This window comes from Muscardinus avellanarius (assembly GCF_963383645.1).
Source record: "Muscardinus avellanarius genome assembly, chromosome: 13".
Lineage (NCBI taxonomy): Eukaryota > Metazoa > Chordata > Mammalia > Rodentia > Gliridae > Muscardinus > Muscardinus avellanarius.
Genome location: NC_137799.1, coordinates 9,123,235 through 9,140,760, shown reverse-complemented (window position 1 = coordinate 9,140,760; position 17,526 = coordinate 9,123,235). Strand labels below are relative to the sequence as shown.

The following is a 17,526-nucleotide window of genomic DNA, read 5'->3' as shown; positions in this document are numbered from 1 at the left end:
AAACTCTACTAATATTGATCTGTTATTGCATTCGTTTCCTAGACCTGCTGTGATAGAATTCCACAAACTGGGTAGCTTAAGACGATAGAAAGGTATTCTTTCATGGTTCTGGAGGCACAAGGCAAAATCCGGGTTTAGCAGGGCTGCGCTGGCTCCGAAGGCTCTAGCAATGGCCACGCCTGACCTCCCGCTTCCCTCTGGCTGTAGCTGTGGCTCTCAGGCCCCCTTCCTGCCTGTGTCTGAACCTTCTTCCCTCATACAGACACCAGTGTATATAGGGCCCATCTGCGTGCAGCAGGACCTCATCCTAACACATTTACATGTATAAAGACCCTATTTGTAGGTGAGGTCATGTTCTGAGGTTTCAGGTGGACCTGAGTGGGGAGGGGTGCTGCTCAAGCCGGGACGGTTACTTTCTCCGTGCAGAGCTCTGAAGGAGTCTGAGGTAGTTCCGGTTTACTTTCTTTCTTGGTAACCTTTCCTGCGTAAATCTTTTTCAGTTTTGTTCTTTTTATTTAAAGAAACACAGTTCCCACAATTTCTCTGTACATGCCTGTTTTTATTAATTTTGCCTAAAACATTGTCTTAGATCTGGGTCTTTAATCAGGTATGAATATTTTCTTCTACTATATCTTTAGTTATTGCTCATTTTCCCACCTTGGAAGAAACATAAAGGAAGACCCTTTATCAGTCCTTCATGAGTATCTTTCCTTTCTCCTTATTTTTGTTTTCTTTTGTTCCCTTTCACTGTATGTTCAACATCTAAAACGATGAAGATGTCAGTGTTGGGGGTTTGTTTTTCGTAAGAGACAGATTCTTGCTGTATTGCTGAGGCTGACCTCAAACTCACTATCCTCCCACCTCGGTCTCTCAAGGAGCTGGGAATACATGTGCATGATACACACTTGGCTTTACTCTTCAGTTTTCTAAAATTAACCTTTTGTTTCCCTCCTCCGGGAATGCTTTCATCTTCCATTTGTGTTTTGGGGGCTTTTTGTATCTTACCTGTGTTCAGAAGCCCTATACACTGTTGCAAAGAGATCATTTCTTCCATCTCCCCGAGGGCAGCAAATGCCTAACTCATAGTCAGGATGGTTAAAGGTATGCTTTCTTTTTTAATTTTTAGGATCATGTGTAGCATTATTGCAGAGCTCCCATGTTGGAAGTTGTGTGTTTTTTTTTAATTTCTTCTTATAAATTCTTCAAACAAAAACAGTGCGCTTTTTAAACCTCGTGTCTTTTAGTGTTCAGACGCTGTCACTGGCCCTCAGCTGTCGTTGTCCTTTGGGGACCATAGCTTCTCTGAGCTACACGGCAGATCTTCTTGACCAGTTTCCGGGGTTGGACTGCAGTGGATGCTGTAAAGCTCTGCTGGAGTGAGCAGGGTGCTGCCCTGTGCTTGGATCTGTGCAGGTCTGAACAGTGCTTCCAGAACTTACACATAGGGGCCCAGGGGCTGCAGAGCAGGTCTGGTTGAAAGAAAAGTATTTAAAGAGAAGTATTGGAATAATGTTTGCGTAACGCTTCACACAGTTGGGGAAGATGCCAGCTGTCTAGGTCAAAGAACAAGACGGCCATTCTAAAGAGATTCAGTCTCCCCGAGCTCCAGCCACCCCTGGTGCTGCCATTGCTGGGCACACTGTCCTTGCCAGGATGCTGCTACCAGAGCTTTCCCTGCCCCCTCACTACTTACAGCACTTGGCTTTGAACACTGTTTTCTAACTTGTTTTCTTTTTTAATTTGAGAAGTTACTGGGTTTTGTTTTTGCTTTTTGTTTTGGTGGTACTGGGGTTCCTGGAAACCCTTCTACCTCCAGGTTACACTCCCAGACCTATTTTATATCTTTATTTGGAAACAGGGTCTCTTACGCCAGCGCGGCTGGCTTCGAACCTGCGCGATCCTCCTGTCTCCGCCTCCCAAGCGCGGGGATGACAAGCGTGCGCCACCACGCCCGGCCGAGATCAGTTACTGTTTTTGTAACTACAAAAATACCACGGCACACACTTCGGCTGATCTTTCTAAAAGGCTGTTGATCCGGGCTTTCCTATCGCCACGTCCACACCCTGTGTAAAATCGGTGGTCTTTTTCTTCATTCTGCTTCCTAACTGGGATAATTCAAAGGGCCACAGGGAGTTATTTGCTTCTTTGGAGTGCTTTCCAACAGTGTAGACTCCAGGAACCACACCCTCCGTGTAACCATACCTTATTTGTCAAGAGACTGAGAAGTCACAGGACTACTCTCTGTGGGGGCGGGTTGCTTCTTGCTGGTTTTACCATAACCACACTGGTAGGTGAGTTTGCTGACTGACTTTAGGTTCAGGTACCCTGTGCAGTGTATGTTTCTCCAACCTCAGTGTGTTAGCTGGAGCCTTGTGGCACTTAGCAGAGGTGCCAGCCACACTGAAGATCTGGCAAAGGCGAGGAAGCTGTGAAGTCCCCCAGACCTGTGGACTCACACCACTGAGACCTCTGATCTCAGTGGAAGACGCTAATTTGAATTCTCCAAACACATAGGAGTCACCAGCTTGCCTGGTCATTCTACCCCCTTGAATCCCCGTGTGTGTGTCCGCCTCTTCTCCATGGCTAAGCTGCCCCTGGCCTTCGAAGCAGCTTTGGGGCAAACGTCTTTCTCAGGCAGTTGACCCTCAGCTCTGGGACACTCCTTTGCTTTTTCTTAATGGCCAATGGCAGAGAAAGAGCCTTTCTTTTCTTCTCTTGGAGACCTTCCAAAGTTCCAGCTGGAAAAGAGCCCTCCCCACTTCGCGTCCATTTTTTGCTTGGAAGATAAAAGGTACTGGGGCTGGGGGCTATCCCACAACGCAGGGCATAGACCCAGCATCTCTTAGCCAAAATGAGAGTGTGGAGGGGAGAATAAGCAGGTCTGCTGCGTCCACGCAGTGAGGCCAGTCACCAGATACACCCCTCCTCTCTTCTCCTTTGGCCAAATAGTACGAAGACGTCTGAGACGTCGACATGGGAGGCACAGCCAGGCTGCCCTCAGACTCATGGATGACCCCCTTCTGCATGAGTGTCCACACGGGGGTGTTCCCTGGGAGGCCGAGTGCCAGGACTGTGGGGACGGGCCTGTTGGAATCAGGAGACGGGGGCAGGTGTGTCTGAGACGGAGCGCCCCACGACAGTGCCCATTCTGACTTCCTCGCAGTCGGCAGCACAGCAGACAGCAAGGCCGTCTGTCAGGAGAGAGGACATTTCTGGAGAGGTGACGGGGCCGGCAAGGTGGGAGACCTTTTGAGAAGGGAAGCAGGGATGTGTGGAAGGACCAGGGGTGGCAGTGACCGTCTAGCCCGAGTCAGTAGCGTGAGTTGCTTGTGGTCTGTTCATGTAGAAACTTGTTTCTGTGGACACAGAGGATGAGAGCTCTGTCGGCAGGGGGCTAGGTGCTGGTCTTTATTTGGTGGTCCTGGGGAGAAGTCAGAAGTAGGCAGGTCTTGTGCGTATCTAAGGGCAGCCTTGAGCCGGGCGTGGTGGTGCACACCTATAATCCTCATTCCTGAGAGACTGAGAGGAGGATTGCTGGTTCAAGGCCAGCCTCAGCAACTTCTCGAGACTCTCAGCAACCTAGTAAGACCCTGTTAAAAAAAAAAAAAAAAAAGGACTGGGAGTGTAGCTCAGAGGGAGAGAGCCCCTCGGATCAATCCCCAGCCCCTCACTCACCCCCCCCCGACACACACACATAAAAGCAGCGTTGACTTGACTAACCCCCCATCTCTGGAGAACACGAAGCCAAGGGCCAGGTGGTAGGTCCTGTGCTGACAGAGTCGTCCCAGTGTGGACACGAGGGTGTTGCTGGCGGAGCCCTGGAGGGAAGTGCGAAGGCCGCGGATGTGAGCTCAGGCTGTCAGCTAAACGTTTACACTGTGCCTGCGGTGGACCTTGCTGATGGTGGCCAGCGGCAAGGATGATAGCAGTCTGAGCCCAGAACCGAGACCTTGGTGGTTCTCCGGCAGCCAGTATCCGTCCTCCTGGCTGCAGAATCTTCTAACCAACGTCCCAGGCACTTGGTGCTCAGCACTCCAGGCGCCTGCCCGACTTCCCAAAGCCCTTCCCAAAGGCACCGGACGAATAGGTTGGAGGTGAGCACCTCCCCCGCCCTGGGCCTGGCTCCCTCTACAGGGGCAGCCAGAGACCCCGCGGGAAGCAGCCAGGGCGCCCGCAGCCAACAGGGAGGGCGGCTTCCAGAGGCCCGCCTCCTCCTGCCTCCTCCTCCCCATGCTCACATCTAGGCTCTCTTTCTAAGTCGGTGTGTGTGTGTGTGTGTGTGTGCGCGCGCACACACACACAATTTGCACGGTCAGGTCAAGGGGTCTGCTTTCTTCACCAATATTTGTAGTTAAAAGAAAAACCTACTTATGTTGGGAATCATTTCTCAGGTCCTGCAGGATGAGTTGTGTTACAGCAGAGCCCTCCCAGCCCTTGGGGCTGCTCCCAGCTGCCTCCGCAGCACCCTGCTCCCGCTTGTGTTGTTACCGCATTCAGCCGGGCTGTGCCGTGACTTCTCTCTTGATTTGCCTGTGTGTGTCTCCCTGGGATTGTGGTCCTCCAGGCCACAGATCCTATTGCATTTATCTTTTTTAGTCCAGCAGTTAGATCAGGCCCTGAAAAATAGACCTTAGTAATGTTTACTAGATGGCTAAATGTTTATTACGGGAGTTTTAAGTCCAACATTAAGGTAATTGAATCATTAATCTGTTGACTAGTGGTTTACTACTGATCAGAGCATTTCATATCAATCATTATATTATTTTAATAATGGATATAATAGTGTTAATTGAGCACTTCCTACATCTAAGCATTTTTCTAGGTTTATGATGTTTCACATTACTGAATCCTCTCTATGAACCTACAAGCAGATAAAACCATTGGCACTAGTTTAGAAATAAGGAAACAAAAGAGAAAAGATAGTCATTTTTTTTCCCAAGATCATTGCTAATAAACATGGAGCTGAGATTTTAACTTGGTCAGTTGGACCCTAAAATATGTACTCCTGGCATAGTTAATTTATTATTTTTTTGTTTTTGTTTTTGGTGGTACTGGGAGTGAAACCCAGGAGGTTTCTACCTCCAGGCTACACTCCCAGACCTATTTTATACTTTATTTGGAAACAGGGTCTCACTAAGTTGCTGAGAGCCTCACTAAGTAGCTGAGGCTGGCTTTGAACCTGTGTGATCCTCCTGTCTCAGCCGCCCAAGCGCAGGGATTACAAGCGTGCGCCACCACTCCTGGCCAGACATACAGTTTAAAGAAAGATTTGGAGGACTTTTTTTTTTTTTTTTTTTTTTGGTAGTTCTGGAGACTGAATACTGGGGCACTCTGCCACTGAGCTGCACCCCAGCCCCTTTTATGTTTTAATCTTGAGATTAAAACTTGGGAGTTGGCTGGGCTGGCCTCAAACTTGCCATCCTCCTGCCTCAGCCTCTGAAATAGCTAGGAAAACATGTGTGTGCCACCAAGCCTGGCTGAAATGCTGTTTGTAAAAATGTTCTTGCTATAACCTTTTTGAGATTTATTTCCTAAGTAAAAATATTGTTCCTATGATTTATATACGTAATACCAAGTACACAGTGCTTAATGAACAGATGTCACAGGGCATCTCAGACTCATTTAGGTTAGAAACAAACACTAGCCCAAAGAAACAATGCAGTTAAGTAGAGGAAAGACATTTTTTTTTTTTTGGAAAAGTATGCATTAATTTAAGAAAGACTTCCACTTAACTGCCTTTAATATGAAATAATTATTTTTATTTATAGGAATTAGTAACATTTTGTGTTTCCCACTTTTAATATTTATTTATTTATTTATTTATTTATTTATTTATTTTGGTGGTACTGGGGTTCCTGGAAACCCTTCTACCTCTGGGCCACTCACAGACTTATTTTATATTTTATTTGGAAACAGGATCTCTTAAGCCAGCACGGCTGGCTTCGAACCTTTGCGATCCTCCTGTCTCTGCCTCCCAAGCGCGGGGATTACAGCGTGCGCCACCACGCCTGGCTAATTTTCTTTTAAATTTGTTAAATTCTACAAATTGATGTTATTGCTTATTTTTTTCCTGAAATAAAACATGTTATACATTGGGTACTATTTGTCGTGCGCAGTGACGACTCTTACACGATCTTCCTCAAGCAGTTTTATTACCCCAGGTTCTTATACAGTTTCCGTTCCTCTTTAATGCTCTCTCAACGCCCTCTCAGGTAAAAACAACATCAGTCTTCTATCCTCTCCCTCATCACTCCACCAACCCTCCTTCTGGCACTCTATGTCTCTGCTGCAGCACACACCGGTCACAATGGTGGCTTTGTGAACATGTCCGTCCCAGCTCGGAGCCCGGAGCAGTCCGCCAAGGAACCGCTCTTCCTGTCCACCAACCCTCTTAGCTCCTTCTCCTTCTCCCCGCTAGGGCATGCGCGCTTTTTAACCTTCTCCTGGGCGGGCAGGTGGTAGCACGAGGCGTTGCGTCACTAATTATCCGTAAGGCGCCTGATAGGGCTCACTGCGCAGGCTCAGGGCACCACCAGCCTCGTGAGCCTCGTGACTTGGCTGCAAGCCCAGGCGCCATCTTGAGTCCACGCTGGCAACAAGCCTGGGTGCCACCTCGGTCCTGCCGAGTGGGCCCCGACATATCTCCCTTTTTGTTTTATTAAAATAAGGCTCGGGATCGTGCCTGTCTTAGGTTGCCGACCCTCAAGGACCATTCTTACCCGTCATTGGGAGAACAATAGCATGATTGTTTCCCTGTCTTAGGTTGAAAGGTCCCGGGGACGATCTTACCCGTCACTGACTACCGATCCAGCATACTGAGCCGTACATGGGGAGATAAGCCAGCTTCAAGGGCTGCCATAGCTTGCACCAATATGCGCTGTTGTTGCAGTGTGCGTTGTCGAGTTCGCCTGATATATCCAACCATGAAACATCATGCTACCACCAGCAAGAATGCCCAGAACGCCATGCCACCCCAGTCTTTTAAAAAACCCAATGTTCCGTGTATTAAGTCCATTCATTGTTGTACTGTGGCGACTTCCACGCGGGTAGAATTAATCGCAGCGATGGATGCTCATAGCTCAATCATGGTGTGTTCAAATTCACGGCTCCAAGTTCCTAGAAGCGTCTTGCTTAATTGACGAAACAAATTGCCTGCATGGGAGAAATTCTGATACTGCACATACGTTATACATATAGTCCAGATAATTGAGCTTGCTGAGCCATGCCAGCAGCCACATGTGAGGATAGAGCATTCATAGTGGCTGCAATAACTGCCACGGCCACAGAGGCCACAATTACAGCAATAAGAGCAGAAATTCCAAAGTCTCCAAGGGTGCATAGAAGCATAGCAGAAAGTCAGAAAACAGGTATCAATAAAACAACCTAAACTATCATTAACCAAGGTAAAGGAAGAGGGAAAGTAGAAATAATTCCCCAAAGATCTTAAAGAAAACAACTCATCTCTACAGTACCAAGCAGCAGTTTACAACTCTTACGTTAGGAACTAATCTTCTGACCTATCCTTTACACATTAGGCGCCTTTTCCAACTAACCTCAGGTGTCTTCCATCTATGGTGGCGGATTAGGAGAGGGAGTCGAATCAGGACCAGCCCGATTCTCTAACTTGCTTACACTAAAAAATATCCTCCTTAATGGAGCCCCCTTTGATCGGGGAAAATACAGCGCTGTCCCTCGCTTTTCCGCGAGCCTCGCTTATCCGCGAGCCTTATTTACTAAATATCCTCCTTAATGGAGCCCCCTTTGATCGGGGAAAATACAGCGCTGTCCCTCGCTTTTCCGCGAGCCTCGCTTATCCGCGAGCCTTATTTACTAAATATCCTCCTTAATGGAGCCCCCTTTGATCGGGGAAAATACAGCGCTGTCCCTCGCTTTTCCGCGAGCCTCGCTTATCCGCGAGCCTTATTTACTAAATATCCTCCTTAATGGAGCCCCCTTTGATCGGGGAAAATACAGCGCTGTCCCTCGCTTTTCCGCGAACCTCGCTTATCCGCGAGCCTTATTTACTAAATATCCTCCTTAATGGAGCCCCCTTTGATCGGGGAAAATACAGCGCTGTCCCTCGCTTTTCCGCGAGCCTCGCTTATCCGCGAGCCTTATTTACTAAATATCCTCCTTAATGGAGCCCCCTTTGATCGGGGAAAATATCCTCCTTAATGGAGCCCCCTTTGATCGGGGAAAACACTAAAAAATATCCTCCTTAATGGAGCCTCCTCCTCCCTTTTCGGAGTCAAAGGAGTACTTACCAGCTGGCTGCCCGGGACTGCCGAGGTTCTGATCAAAGCGAAGTTCCCCGTACGGGCCACCACTTGTCGTGCGCAGTGACGACTCTTACACGATCTTCCTCAAGCAGTTTTATTACCCCAGGTTCTTATACAGTTTCCGTTCCTCTTTAATGCTCTCTCAACACCCTCTCAGGTAAAAACAACATCAGTCTTCTATCCTCTCCCTCATCACTCCACCAACCCTCCTTCTGGCACTCTATGTCTCTGCTGCAGCACACACCGGTCACAATGGTGGCTTTGTGAACATGTCCGTCCCAGCTCGGAGCCCGGAGCAGTCCGCCAAGGAACCGCTCTTCCTGTCCACCAACCCTCTTAGCTCCTTCTCCTTCTCCCCGCTAGGGCATGCGCGCTTTTTAACCTTCTCCTGGGCGGGCAGGTGGTAGCACGAGGCGTTGCGTCACTAATTATCCGTAAGGCGCCTGATAGGGCTCACTGCGCAGGCTCAGGGCACCGCCAGCCTCGTGAGCCTCGTGACTTGGCTGCAAGCCCAGGCGCCATCTTGAGTCCACGCTGGCAACAAGCCTGGGTGCCACCTCGGTCCTGCCGAGTGGGCCCCAACAACTATTCAGTATCAGTTGCTGAGATTAGAATAAAGCTTCTACTTAGGATATTGTGTGTGTGTGTGTGTGTGTGTGTGTGTGTGTGTGCGCACGCGCGCGCGCGTGCGTATTACTAGGGATGGAACCCAGGGGCTTTCTACCTCCAGGCTACACTCCCAGATCTATTTTATATTTTATTTTATTTGGAAACAGGGTCTCACTAAGTTGCTAAGAGCCTCACTAAGTAGTTGAGGCTGGCTTCGAACCTGTAGGATCCTCCTGTCTCCGCCTCCCAAGCACGGGGATTATAAGCGTGCGCCACCACGCCTGGCTTCTACTTAGGATATTGAATTACACAAATATCCACAACTTAGTGTATTTAGCAAATTGAACAAGAAAGCAGTCTGACCTCAGAGTTGCTTGAAGGCCCCTCATGCCCAGTCCTGTCCAGGGTGACTTTCTGCAAGTGTGACGATGTTTATGTCAGCACTGTGCAAGATGGTAGTCACATGTAGCTGACTAGCACTTGAAATGGAATCAGTACAACTGAGGAACATGGTTTTGTATTGTAACTAATGTAAAAGTGAATTTAAGCAGAGATAGTGGCCTGTTTACACAGGGCTATTGGACAGTGCAAGAATTCTAAAGGAATCACTCACGATGTCTTGGAGAGAATATTTTTTACTTTGCCTTTCTTTTTCGTTGTTTTGTTGTATTTAATATGTGACTTTTGCAGCTAGTTGAATTTCACATTCCCAATCCTTGAATTTTCTTCTTTTCACAGAAAAATATAGCCAGTTCACATTTATTAAGATGCATGCACTGTTCTCTCTGTTGACCTCTAGGAGAAGGTCCAGGCTCCTTTAGCCACCTACTTGTTTTACTTGCCTATTTGTTCCATCTTTTGGGCGTGCAGATCTGGACTGATCAAATTAAAAGCAGCTTAGCATGAGGCTCGGGATGTAGCTTAGAAATAGAGCGCTTGCCTAAATGTGCAAGGCCCTGGGTTCAATCTCCAGTACAGAAACCAAATTAAAAAAGCATCTTATTTAGAGTGGGTGCTTGGTATACACAAGGCCCTGGGTTTAATACCCATCATGACCAAAATAATAATCTTTTTTGGGGGTGATACTAAGGATTGAACCCAGGATTGAACACAAAAAAACAATAATCTTTTGTGTACCTCTGAGCTATATCCCCATTCCTTTTTATTATTTTTTAAATTTTGAAATAGGATCTCGCTAGGTGGATAAGGGTCTCAGTTGTTGAGGCTGGCCTCGAGCCTGGATCCTCCTGTCCCAGCCTCAAATACTGGGATTGCAGGTGTGTGCCACCATGCTCAGTAAGACTGATAATAATCCTTCCAGTCACTGAACTCCTGAAAAGCCAGGCTGTGTGAAGGACAGAGCACTTGTGTGCAGATCTCCTCTTTGGATACTTCTCCAGAAGAATTTCCCAGGTCCCCAGGGGTCCAGTGTGACTGGAGGCCCAACCAGCACCCTCCTCTCGCTGGCTCTTGGGTGGTCATGGCGGGCTGCCTTGACCTCTGCCACGGAGGAGCAGAGCGCTCCTCTAGCTGGGTCGCTCACTGGCTAGAGGGGGAGTTGGTGCAGGGGATCCCAGGTTATACTGGATTCTCTGCCCCGAGACCACCTTCACAGCACCCTCCTCCTTTCCCCCGATGTGTCTCTGTGCTTTTGATAACCATTCCCCTCTTCACCCAAGCTGGCCGGCTAGCTTACTCTTAGGGGCATTTCATCTTCAGCACCTAATTTTTTTTTTTTTGTCATTATGGTTACCGCATCCCAAAATTTAGAAATTAATGCTTTTCATCTGAAAATTGATCACAGATTGTTTCATTTCCGTAACCCAGCATGCCTCAACGCATCATGGTAATTGCAGAGGCTCTAGCCTTCCTGTGCTTGTAGAGTATATCTGTTTCACAGAACATCTGCTCTGATGCTGTAGGTCCGTTTCCACGTTTTAAATTATGAGCTCGTCATAGGACCAGTGATTTTCCTCCCTCATGGAGTGTATCGGATGGCTTCGAACATCACGATGTGGTGAAACATAGCAAGTTGGTGTCTCACATCCAGCCAGCTACTGTAAGTGGGCGGTGGCTCTGATCCCCGCATTTAGGCTCAAAATGAGTCCCCTGTCTTCACGTGGGCTTGCAGGCCCTCTGGTAACTGAGGTTCTGGCCAGTGGGGAGGATGAGGCCCTCTCCTCTCCTGCAGGCCTGGGCCGCGGTGCCACCCGGGCTTTGGCCACCGTGAGCGGAGAGAACGAAGCCAGTGGCCACCAGGAGCTTTCTGTCCCCGTGGGAGATGGCTGAGGGGACCGTGATGGCAGCTAGAGCTCCCACAGAGGGGGCAGGGGGGGGGCTTCCAGGGTGTGGTCCTAGACCGCCAGTGGTTCTGGTAGAAACTGGATCACTCCTGAGCCCAGTTTGCCTCCCACAAAGGGCAGCGTGCGATTCTCTGTGGTCCAATCGGCCAGGCCAGAGGTCTGCGAGGAGTAGAGGAGAGAGGAGCAGTGGAGCCGGCTTCCTGGCACACAGCTCTCTGCTGTGTCGAAGGGCTCCTCCCTGTAGTGTTGGTGTGGGGCTTTGTCTTCTCTTGCTTGCCGTCCCTCTGTGCGCGGGGCACTGTCTCCTTTCACGTCAGCCGCGGTGCCAGTCCTCATCAGGCACCAGCCACAGCAGCTGTAGAGTGGGGCGGGTGGGGCCCTGGGGCTCCGTGCTGTGTGCCAGTCCACGCAGCTGGCAGGCCCCTCCCACCCGCCGCCCTGCCCGCCGAGCTCAGAGCTCAGGCTTGGTGCACAACCAGGCTGCCTCCCCCGCGTCCTTCTGTCTTTCCTACAGGACAGACCCGCAGCGCCTGGCATTCTTACACAGGTGATGCGCCTCTGGTTCCCAGGCTCACCCCATTTCTGTATTCCTTTGCTCATTCCCAGTAGGCCACTGGTACTCACCTTGTCACCAGTTTCCTGCTTTGTGAATGTCTGCGCTGGGACCGGCAATGAGCTCAGCTCTGGAGACTGGTGGTGCCACAGAAAAGCAGTCACTGTCCTGGGGAGCTTTTGGGGGAGCAGAGAGGGTGCCCAAGGAGAGGCCTGCATGAACCAAGAAAGCTCGAGAAGAAATGGACAGCGCAGCTCTGCCTGAGAACTCACAGGGGGGCTCTTCCCCTGCAGGGTGTCAGGGAAGGCGCCTCCCTGCAGTGAGGCCTTGGGTCTGAAGGATGAGTGGGGTTCTCCAAGGGCCCAGCTGGGAGCATCGCAATGCGCCCCCTGGTGGGAAGAAGTGGTGCTGCAGGGAGGTGGGCCTGGGGTCCAGGCCACAGACAGATTGGCAGTTTGCCAAAACCACCCTACTGTGGCGCAGGAAATGGTAGTAGAGGAGCAGTGTTAGGGGGTGTCCAGACCAGACAGGAGGTGGTTGGAGTCATCAGATGAGAGAGGGGGGACTCCGACCCAGGTGGAGATGGGAGATGCGGAGATGGTAGTGGTGATAGAGTTGAACGTGGTAGTCTGAGGCCTCAGCTAAGCATCTTTATGGGTTTCATGCTCCTGAGTTCAGAGCGGGCTGAATTTCTTCCAACCATCAAATCGTGGCTCTCCCTTTCTTTTTGAACTTCTAAGCGAGACAATTAAGGTGTGTTTCATTCTTTTGGTGGTAATGGGGTTCCTGGAAGCCCTTCTACCTCCGGGTTACACTCCCAGACCTATTTTTTATATTTTTTTTGTTTGGAAACAGGGTCTCTTAAGCCAGCAAGGCTGGCTCCGAACCGGCATGATCCTCCTGTCTCTGCCTCCCAAGCACGGGAATTACAAGCGTGCGCCACCACGCCCGGCAAGGTGTGTTTCATTCTAATCTCAGTAAAGGGAAGGGCAGGATCTCCCGAGCCTGGCAGTGTCGGCAGGCGCGGACGCTGAGTGAGTGCATGAACCGGCGCGTGGCGGCAGCTCTCCTCCGCTCTTCTCCGTGGTCTGGAGGAGCCCAGCTATAGTCAGGACTCTACTTACCAACCTCTGCTTCAGAAGAGGAGTGTCCACCTCCCTTCCTGTTCTGTGTGAGACATTGTCGACTGTAGTGCTTTTTCCTTGCTAAGTCCAGAGGTGACCCTGGAATGCCTTGCCCAGAGCCCTTGAGGCAGCCTATGCCAGGGCCTAACAGGAATCCTATCTGACTTGATCCAACCGGGGGCATTCTGCCTCTGAACTACACCTTCAGCCTATTTTATTTTATTTTATTTTATTGTGGGTCTAAAGATGGAACCCAGGGGCATTTTACCTCTGAGCTACAGCCCCTGCCCTATATTTTATTCTTTTTTTTTTTTTTTTTTTTTGCGGGTCTGGGGATGGAACCCAGGGGCATTTGACCTCCGGGCTACACCCCCTGCCCTATTTTTTATTCTTTATTTTGAAACCGGGTCTCACTGAGTTGCAGAGGGCCTCACTAAATAGCTGAGGCTGTCCGCGAACCACGATTCTCCGGTCTCAGCCTCCCGAGTGCTGGGATCACAAGCCTGCACCACCATGCCCGGCTTATTTTATTTTTGAAACAGTATCTTGCTAAGTTACTAAGAGCCTCACTAAATTGCTGAGGCTGCCCTTGAACCTCCAATCTTCCTGTCTCAGCCTTCCAAGTCCCGGGATTACAGGCATGTGACACCACGTCTGGCTCATTCCCTCTATGTTAACAGTGAGTAGATACTAGCAAGGATTATACTGGCGCTGAATCTAATACCCTCCCCTGTAAAAACAGCAGGGACCCTCAGAGACCTACATTTACTTTGCTCTTATACCTTAGAAATGGCCTCTGTACCAGTGTGTGGTAACTTAACAAGATCCTGTTTCAAATTTTGAAAAGGGCTGGGACATAGCTTAGTGATAGAACACTCCTGGGTTCAGCTCCCAGCACCAAAAAAGAAAAAGAACTGGCCTCTGTGCAGTTAGAGCGCAGTCCTCAGAGTCACCTCACCTCTCACACAACCACACAGTCTGTGCCCAAGACCCGCTCAGTGTCCATCCTCTAAGGACTCACAGACCCACCAGAAGCTGTTAGGCTTCTTGTGCTCAAGGGACAGCCGAAGCTACACCAACACCAGCACCAGGCAGAGGCCGGGAGAGTCCAGACGCCATGCCTCGGGCTCCCTCTTCCCACGCAGCCCTGGGCAGCATCGACTCCTCCAGTAATGACATGACGGTGCGCAGGAGCGCTGCAGGCCCCGGCAGCTCTGAGTCCGGCTGTGCAGAGTGGCCTTGGTCAGTGGGCATGCTGGCCTTCCCCTCCAGCCCCTCAGTTCCGTCAGAGTGTCCTTAGGTATGAACACTCGGCCCTATCACGAGCCTTTGGGTAAGGCGTGGTGTGAGGAGGACAGGCTTCCAGGACCGGTTGCATCTGGTCCCATCCCGGCTCTGCTTGGGCCGCAAGTCACGTGACCTTGGCTATTGATTTTACCTGTCTCTGCTCAGTTTCCTCCTTCATAAATGTGATTAATAATAGTCCCTACCTTGTGTTGGTATTATAAGAATTAAATGAGATAATACATGTTAAAGGCAGAAGAGTGCATGATAGACAGAAGCACTCAATAAAAACTAGATATTATTTATGTTTATCATGAGAAAATTTGCCAGTGTTTTTCCAATCATTTTCCTTGAGAAAATTTGTGGAGGGTTTTCTCAGGAAAAAAAAAAAATTCTTTTCACACCACGTCTCTTCAGTAGCATGTACATTTGAGGCAGCAGTTTCCTACGGAAGTGTGATTCTGTTTTCCGAGTGAGCCCCGATGGGATTGTGAGAAGCATATCCCTGGGCAGGTGTGCTTTAATGAGTCTGGGATGTGGAAATTGTTGGCAGATCTTTGCTGCACATTGCAGATAGGTTTAAAAGTTTAAAAGAAGAGATGTCGTTTCCCCGCGCTGCTTCTGAGGAATCGAAAAACTCTGAGCGCGGGGCTCCGGGACTGACAGGCCCCGCCGCAGGCTTCTTTCCACTCGCCTGTTTCTCGCACCGGGGCCCTTGAAGACTGCCCCTTTGCCAGTGACACCCTGCCAGCGCTCCTTGGCCTTTAGAAAGCTGATTAAAACTGAATGAAGCACACGAGCTTTCTCAGAAGTTAGTAGAGCCTCGAGTCCCTGCCAGCCACTAATTGTTCCGCAGGCTCTCCCGGACGGCGGCCGGACTTGCGGCTCGGCCCGTTCTGCCGTCTGTGGCCGCCAGCCGTGCACATGTGACGGGCATTACGGGTGGTTTCCCAGGGAGCGTCGCTTTAAGACTTTTCAGTTTGGGAAAATGTGCAGATTAGATTTGACGCTCTTGTGCTCCACACTTGCAGGCTAGGTGGGCCTTTCTCGTGGGCTCTTGAGATCATAAGGCCAACTGTCCAAGGACTCAGCTGATAAAGCCTAAAAGGGCTCTTACCTGAGATAGGAGAAGAACCGCAGGTTCGAGGCCAGCCTCAGCACCTTAGCAAGACCCTGTTTCAAAATTAAAAAACAAAAGGCTCAGGAGTTGAGCAGCCCGGTTCAATCCCGGTATCACAAAGAAGGAGGCTTTTAGCCTCTAGGCCAGCGGGTGTTAGAGTCGGCTTGCTGGCAGGAGGTCCCGCCGACAGAGGGGCCCTGCAGGTGGCCGCTCAGCTCCCTAACTGATGTCTCTTTCCCTCTAGCTTATCTCCAGTGATGCCGATGGCGCCATCCAAAGGGCCGGAAGATTCAGAGTGGAAAATGGCTCTTCAGATGAGGTAAGGACGCTCGCTCCCTCTTCCTGTATGTCCCGAGCACAGGCCTCGGGCGGCTGGGACCAAGCCCTGAGCTGTAAGTGAGGATGACCTGCCCCTGCGACCTGGAAGGCTAGGTAGGCCTCCAGAGCGTTGCTTGACGCAGACGTGAGAGGGAACTGCCATTGTTCCGGAGGGACGGTGCGAGTAACTGGGTGACACATATTCTTGAAAAGATCTGTCATAAAGCCAGGTAGCGCATGAAGTCGTTCTGCCAGCAGTGGAACAAAGAAATTCACAGCGCCTCCTCTCTCCTGGTTAGCTCAGCACGCCATGTGAGCAGATCCAGGTTCCAGACGGGAGATGCAAAGAATTATTATGATTACAAACATCCTAATTCTGAGGAGTGACCAGGAAAAGCGGCCATTACCGCTGCCAGGCCCTGGGCCTGCCCTCTCTCAGGGCTCTCTTCTTCCTTGCCGTGGGGCACAGGGACCACCTTGCTTTTGTTCTTTGAAATTGCTACTACCCAGCGGTGCGTGGTGGCACACACTGATAATCCCAGTACTTGAGAGGCTGAGACAGGAGGGTCGCAGACTCAAGGCCAGCCTCAGTCACTTAGTGTGACCCTATTTCAAAATACAGCATACAAGGGGCGGGGGAGTAGCTCAGGGGTAGAATGCTCCTGAGTAGAATGACACTAGCACCACACACACACACACACACACACACAAATATATATATATATATGTATGTATGTATATATATATACACATATGTATGTATGTATGTGTGTGTGTATATATATATATATATTTTTTTTTTTTTTTTTTTTTTTTTTTTTGGTGGTACTGAGGTTCCTGAAAGCCCTTCTACCTCCGGGCTACTCTCCCAGACCTATTTTATTTTATTTTTTTGGAAACAGGGTCTCTTAAGCCAGCACAGCTGGCTTCGAACCTGTGCGATCCTCCTGTCTCCTCCTCCCAAACGCGGGGATTACAAGCGTGTGCCACCACGCCCAGCACAAAATATTTTTTGGTGGTACTGGGGGTGGAACCCAGAGGCTTTCCACCTCCGGGCTATATGCTATACTCCCAGACCTTTTTCTTTTTCTTTTTTTTTTTTTTTTTTTTGAAACAGGGTCTCACTAAGTTGCTGAGAGCCTCACTAAGTAGCTGAGGCTGGCTTCGAACCTGTGCGATCCTCCTGTCGCAGCCTCACAAGTGCAAGGATTACAAGCGTGCGCCACCATGCCCGGCTACAAAATATTTTTTAAAACATCGCCACTGCCCACGGTGTCCTTGGGGTCTGCTGCAGAGCGCAGCACACACTCCCGCGTGTTTCCATCTTTGCTCCATGCCTGTGAGGCAGCTCGTCACGCGCTTCAGCTCCCAGCTTTGGAGTCAGACAGGCCTGGGCGCTAGCTGAAGCCCTGCCTCCCCCACCCCGAGTTGAATGACCTGGACACGGGCCGCTGCCTTGCTGAGCTCCGCTTCTCTGTGAGTGAACCATGGACTGTGTCGGGATGTGGGGAGGACTGAGAGAGGTGGGCTTGGTAAGCTCTTGGTGCTGTCCTGGCAAACAGTGAGCTTTTGATACGGGGTACCGGTGGTACGCTGTCCCGTTCGCTCCTCACCACTTTCCACAGTCCTTGGTGAGGTGCCCTGGATTGGTGGTGCGAGGCCTCGGCATTTGGGAGTTGGTGCCCATCTTCACCTATGACCTTAGCTGTGTCAGGCAGAAGGAGCCGTTCCTGCCGGACATGGTGGCGCACACTTGTAATCCCACTGTTTGGGAGGCTGAGACCGGAGGATCGTGGTTCGTGGCCAGCCTCAGCTACTTAGTGAGGCTCTCTAAAACTCAGTGAGACCCAGTTTCAAAATAAAGAGTAAAAACTAGAGTGGGGGTGTAGCTCAGAGGTCGAATGACCCTGAGTTCCATTCCCAGACCTAAAAAAAA

At 50.1% G+C, this 17,526-nt stretch overlaps 1 protein-coding gene across 2 annotated transcripts in view; it reads left to right on the top strand.

The window, feature by feature from the left end:
- GARNL3 (GTPase activating Rap/RanGAP domain like 3) overlaps positions 1-17,526 on the top strand; it is a gene marked incomplete at both ends in the record, with an annotated part of 163,494 nt that overhangs the window by 54,772 nt on the left and 91,196 nt on the right. For both annotated transcript variants that reach the window (XM_080708491.1, XM_080708490.1), the window contains one exon: positions 15,517-15,591. In XM_080708491.1, the coding sequence (XP_080564617.1) occupies positions 15,517-15,591 (75 nt within the window). The remainder of the gene's footprint in view (positions 1-15,516; positions 15,592-17,526) is intronic.